The 6,000-nt window shown below is 44.7% G+C and overlaps 1 protein-coding gene across 2 annotated transcripts; it reads left to right on the forward strand.

Annotated features, from left to right (window-relative positions):
* The first annotated feature begins 2,561 nt into the window (after positions 1 to 2,561).
* Positions 2,562 to 5,303, forward strand: LOC121763668 (zinc finger protein GAI-ASSOCIATED FACTOR 1-like). Of its 2 annotated transcripts, none has more exons than XM_042159729.1 (4): positions 2,562 to 3,147; positions 3,238 to 3,634; positions 3,710 to 3,906; positions 4,216 to 5,303. In XM_042159729.1, exons 1-4 carry the CDS (start codon positions 3,045 to 3,047, stop codon positions 4,911 to 4,913), a joined length of 1,395 nt encoding a protein of 464 aa, XP_042015663.1. In that variant the 5' UTR covers positions 2,562 to 3,044; the 3' UTR covers positions 4,914 to 5,303. The 2 variants fall into 2 exon arrangements, with proteins under 2 accessions (XP_042015663.1, XP_042015664.1); XM_042159730.1 differs by having other exon boundaries at positions 2,566 to 3,147; positions 4,222 to 5,303.
* Positions 5,304 to 6,000: the final 697 nt, after the last annotated feature.

A 6,000-nucleotide genomic window follows, 5' to 3' on the forward strand; every position in this document is an offset into this window, starting at 1 on the left:
TAAAAAGTACATTAATTTAAAAAAGTAAAACAAAATAACTCCTCGCCGCCGTCCTCGTCTCCGTCGTCGCCCAGCGCTTCTTCACCGTCATCGCCGCCGCCTCCGTCGCCACTTACGCCGCGGCTATTCCCGCCGGTGTCCCTCCTCATCGCCTCCAATTCTTCACGCTGGCTCTGGAGCAATACACGAAGAAAATCCTTCACCTCGGGGTCCACCGCCGCTTGGAAGTCGGCTAAGGTCTTCACCATTTGAGCGCGCGTTTGTTGGCGCGCGAAGAATTTGAGCTCCTCGGTAGACCTGCCGAGGGGGGATGTCGAATGGACCCCCTGGGAACTCGGGGTGCCCCCCCTCGCAACTTGTTGCGCCCGCTTTTGGCCAACCGGGCGAGGTCGGCGACCGAACGAACGAGGATTCAGGACCTCCTGGGCCGTCTCGGGGAGGTCTGTCGAACCACCGCTGCTGCCGCTATAATCTCCGGTATAGTTCAGTTTCTGCCTCTTCGGCCAGCCAGCGTCGACGCCTGCCCGGAATTTCTCCGACTCGTTGAGCACAACGTAGCAGTTCCAGTAGGTGAACTCATAGTACTTCTTCTGCGGATCGGGGTAGGCTCTCTCCGCAATCCTCCTGCAGTCTTCCTCTGTTTGGCCACTGGTCTGCATGCGGAGGGCGTTGGCGTACAAACCCGAAAATCGAGAGACGCCAGACCTGATTCGGTCCCAGCACTTCCGGACCTCCTCCCCGGTGCACGGTCTCCCTTCAGGGCAAAATGCCCTGTAGGCTGCTGCTATCTTGGCCCACAAGTTGACGATCATCTGGTTGTTCGAAACGAGAGGATCGTCGCAGACACTCACCCACGCCTTGGCAACCGCAACGTTCTCCGCGTCCGTCCACTTCCTCCGGCCCCGGATTTCGGCCTCCGGCTGCGACGACTCGCCGACCTTCTTGGCCTTGCCCTTCTTCTTACCCCGCCCTACTCCCTGGCTTTGAATGAGAGTTTCCGGAACCTCGTTCATATCAAAACCCAAGTCCTCTAAGGAGAAGGTCTCCGTATACTGTGCATCCGATGGGGTCGATGTGTGTGAAGAACCGGTGGAAAAATCAAAAGTCGGCCGATAGGCGTTGTCCTCCCCGTGCGTCCCCTGCGCCGGGGGAATCATCTGCTGCGCCGGTGGAATCATCTGCTGTGCCGGTGGCTGCATCCCGGATGCCCACCCCGGCATCATCTGCATAGGGGGCTGCATGCCGGGTGCCCACCCCGACATCATCTGCTGCCACGGGTACATGTTGTAGTACCCGGTCATCGGAGGCCAACCACCTCCCCCAGGAGCCGGGGAAGTATGGGACCCTACCCCGGGAGTCGGGGGCGTCTGAGACCCTACACCGGGAGGCGGGGGAGTCTGAGACCATCCCCCGGGAGTCACTGGAGTACCTTCGTAGTTGTTCTCCATTGCTCGTTATTGATTTTGAACAGAAAGTAAGGTAGAGAGAGTACTCGTTAAAACAAGTGGTGCGAATGAAAATGACGTTCAAAGCGCGTATATATAGTGTTTTCAAAAGAAAAATAAAAATAAAAATAAAATCTGACACCGGTTTGACGCCGATCCGGGACCCACAATGGCGCCGTGAGGATCGGCGTCGGAACCGGCGTCATCGCGCGAATCGGCATGGCCACGCCGATTTTGACGCCAATTTCGCCGACGCCGGTTCCAATGGTTCGGCGTCAGAACCGGCGTCGGCGAAAAATCGGCGTCGCGATTTTGACGCCGGCATTGGAGATGCTCTAATAAAATTGATAAGTTCAAAAAATTGGATTAGACTAATTATAATAGCTGAATTTTGGATAAAAATTGACAAATTTAGAAGACAAAGATAAAATCGATAAAATTACTAAATGTCGGAATAAACTCTATCATTAATTCTAAGTATTAGAACAATTTTTTAAAATTGTCTCAATTTACTATAGGAAAATTTTGTCAACTGTGAAGTCACGGTTCGGAATGATGCCAATTATTTTGCTGTGAAAAACAAATTTTATGCATTAATATTTCCTTTTATTTTTTAGTTGTTGAATACACATTACAATATATTCAAATTTTAAAATAAGATACACTACCAATTGATAGCATATCAAGGTATAATTGGTACAATTGATAAATACTACTCCTAACATAGAAATGATAAAATGAGGTCGAAACTTTCAAATTTTGAGATACACTACTAATTGATGCACCTCAAGGTCAAGGTATAATTGATAAATACTATTAAAATGGAAATGATAAAATGAGGTCGAAACTTTCAAATATTGTTTAATATAATTTTCAATTTTGTAGCATGGCATTAAAATACTGTGTACAACTTTGCCTAATAATTATAATGGGTTGTGGCAGAGGCCAAAATGTCATCATCTCTCTAAAATATGATGTCCCATAAATTAGAGAATACTATTATTAGTTTCTAAGATTTACTTTTTTTAGTATACAAAGCATCCGACACCTCATGTATTTACGTATAGAAAAATGGAAAATATAATAATTATAGTAGTATACTTACTCAGTTACATTTATAACTTTCATTAATAATGTATCATCAAATAATTTTTTTGAAGACCCAAAAAAGAAGACTTCTTCTCCACTGACTCTCTCTCTCTGAGCCGCCGACTCAAAAAAGCCACCGTCCTTCCAACTCGGCGGCAGCTCTGAACCTCAGAGTTCATCTGAAAAGGTGCAACAAATTAAGCTCTGTGTACAACCTCCCCCACTCCACTGCTTCATTTCAACCCAGTAGCCGCCAATCTCTGTAACTTTTCCCATTCCAACCTCAATAATTTTGGTCAAATCTCAATACCCACCTGATTTTCTCCGTTTTATACCACAGCCTATTTCCGCAAACTCGTAAATTTTACTTCTTTACCATTCTATTTTGCCGCCATTTTACCGGAGCTTGCAAAATCGCCGCCGCCAGCTTTTTTAGGGCACGCATTTTTTCTGGTTTCTGAAATCTGTTTAGTTAGATAAAACAATTCAGAGCTCAAAACAAGGTAAAAAATGAATGACTCCACAGCCTCCGGCGATGTTTCTTCCGGAAATCAAGCAACGCCACCGCCGAAATCAATTGCGAAAAAGAAGCGGAATCTTCCCGGCATGCCCGGTGAGAGTTGAATTTATTACACTTTTTGTTATCACTGTATAGTTCAAAATATGCAATTCAATTGATTTGGGGATTATTTAATTTGATCAGATCCTGACGCTGAGGTGATCGCTTTATCACCGAAGACGTTAATGGCGACGAACAGATTCGTGTGCGAGGTATGCAAAAAGGGGTTTCAGCGCGACCAGAATCTGCAGCTGCACCGGCGTGGCCACAATCTGCCATGGAAGCTGCGGCAGAGATCAAGCAAGGATGTGAAGAAGCGCGTCTACGTCTGCCCCGAGCCGAGCTGCGTCCACCACGAGCCGTCTCGGGCGCTCGGCGATCTCACCGGGATCAAGAAGCATTTCTGCCGGAAGCACGGCGAGAAGAAGTGGAAATGCGACAAATGCTCCAAGAAATACGCGGTTCAGTCCGACTGGAAGGCGCATTCGAAGATTTGCGGGACGAAGGAGTACAAATGCGACTGTGGGACTCTGTTCAACAGGTTGAATTTGGCTTGGTTTCGAAATCGAATTGAATTTCGCCTCTTTTTCTTGATTGTGATTTTTGTGGTGTGTAGGAAGGATAGTTTTATCACACACAGGGCATTTTGTGATGCTTTAGCAGAGGAAACTTCGAGGCCAGCCTCTGTTTCACCGCCATCGCCACCTTCACCGGCCTTATCGCCTCCACCACCGTTGCCATTGCCATCGGAGCATGAAGATTCTACTCAAACTGATGTGGTATCTTTGGCCTTACCAGATAACAACAATCATGGTAGTTTTCTAAATCCTGATTTGTCCTTTTCTGTTGCCTTTGAATCTTGGATTCTGTTTTGTCTGTTTATGGTTTTTGTTGCTCTCTGCATATGGTTAGCTGTTTTTATAATGCAAGAACTAGTTATTAATGGACAGATTAGTGGGAGATTGATTAAAAAATTAGCATACTTTATTTAAAGCAAACAAGCATTAAGATCCAAGAAGTGGAAGTGTGATTTTGCTTTATGCATAGAACCGTTTATAAGGAAAAGTTATAGCTTCTTTTGCTGTTTTATTTGATTTTTTTTTTGATGTTAATTTCTTGAAGTTACAGAAATACTGGAAAGTGCAAAACCTGATTCGACCAGTGGCCGAGTGTTGGAGGAGACACCCCTGATGACAAACTTGACGAGTGGCTCTAGCAGTAATGGAAGCTCTAGTAGTAATGTCTTTGCCACTCTGTTTGCTTCATCCACATCTTCTGGAAGCTTCCAATCTCAATCAGCTGGCTTCTCCAATCTATTCCAGGCAATTGCTTGTCCCGACCCTATGCCTGCTACTGCTCCTTCTTCATCTTCAGAGCCAGTAGCTCTCGGCCTTGCAGTGAATCAGGGGTCGTCAATTTTCGGAACAGCAGGGCAGGACCACGTGCAGTATCCTCCAGCACCACCTCCATCTCTCTCAGCAACGGCGTTGCTACAAAAGGCCGCTCAGATGGGTGCTGCAGCATCAAACACGTCGTTACTGAGGGGCCTCGGGATTGTGTCCTCGTCCTCGTCCCCTAGTGTTTCTCACGACGGGGCGTCATTAGCTTCTGGCCTTGGTCTCGGGCTAGCCTGTGATAGCGGTTCTGGTCTCAAGGAACTAATGTTGGGAACTCCTTCCATTTTCGGGCCTAAACAAACCACCCTTGACCTTCTTGGCTTGGGGATGGCCGCCACTGGCGGCTCCACTAGCGGACTATCAGTTCTGATGAATGGTGGTCTCGACGTTGGTAGAGACTTCGGTGGCCAAGATATAAGATGAAACTCAACAATGCTGTTGATTGTAGTGAAACATCCTCTGAGTTCAAGTTTTAGATGAGATAAAGCCATTTTGCATTTCATGGGCCTAAGGCCTTTTATGAAAAGATCTATTTATGTTTTCTTTTTCCAGTTTCAAATTGGTTGAGGCGAATAGGCGACCACCATACCTCGTCCCCATCGGTGATCATACGTTCAGGTACGAGCTCGTATGGGAAGGTTTGTTCGATATTCGAACCAAATATGAGTATAGGTTTGTTGTATTTAACTCATGCTACAAAGCTGTGTATATATGGTCACATTAAATTAGTTAGATAAACATGTGTAATAATGATTGTAGCTTGTGTTGGTGGATTCCCTTTATATGTTTAGCTTAAAAAATCTTGTTTATTAAGCACGGGAAAGATGAGTTTAGGTGAGTGATGTTTAAATGTGATGGGGTGGTTGTGGGGCAAATGTCACTCAATAAATTAGGTCTTATCCAAAAAAAAAAATGAAGTGAGAAGCGTAGCTGCAAAGTTTAGAAGATGATGATATCTTGCTCACTCACAAATGAAATTTTGTGTTATGTTCAATTGGATTGATTTCTAGCAAAATAATGCAATAAGACTAAGATTATAGAGGTGTGACATCATGAAAATGACATGAATTGGGAATCATTGAACTTGTCAATATATTAGTAATGGTCAAGTGTGAGGCCGGCGAGTTGCCTCCAATAATTTATAAGTTGAAAAATATCAAATGATGTGCTTGAAAGCATGTATCTCTACGTCAGATTTATACATAATTATAGAGGGAGCAGTCCCAAAGAGATTTTTAAAATAAGGAGTTCGAGACTAAAAATTATCGTACTTTCTTCGTCCACGAAAAATATGACACATTGTGAATGACATAGGTTTTAATTTGGAATTGGTAAAGTAAGAGAGAAGAGAAAAAAGTAAGAGAGAAGTAATATTAGTGGAATGTGGGGTCCATATTATTAGTAAGAGAGAAGAGAAAAAAATAAGAGGGAAGTAGTGTTTGTGGAATGTGAGGTCCATATTATTAGTAAGAGAGAAAGAAAAAAGTAAGAGAGAAGTTGTTGAAAACTT

The sequence above is a fragment of the Salvia splendens genome, chromosome 14, assembly GCF_004379255.2.
Source record: "Salvia splendens isolate huo1 chromosome 14, SspV2, whole genome shotgun sequence".
Taxonomy (NCBI): domain Eukaryota; kingdom Viridiplantae; phylum Streptophyta; class Magnoliopsida; order Lamiales; family Lamiaceae; genus Salvia; species Salvia splendens.

What these genes read in the sequence shown, in the direction of transcription:
- LOC121763668 (XM_042159729.1), top strand. Translation starts at nt 3,045, where the DNA reads ATGAATGACTCCACAGCCTCCGGCGATGTTTCTTCCGGAAATCAAGCA. An exon ending in GAATCTTCCCGGCATGCCCG is followed by an intron (nt 3,148 to 3,237) that starts GTGAGAGTTGAA and finishes TAATTTGATCAG; the next exon opens with ATCCTGACGCTGAGGTGATC. An exon ending in TGTGGGACTCTGTTCAACAG is followed by an intron (nt 3,635 to 3,709) that starts GTTGAATTTGGC and finishes TGTGGTGTGTAG; the next exon opens with GAAGGATAGTTTTATCACAC.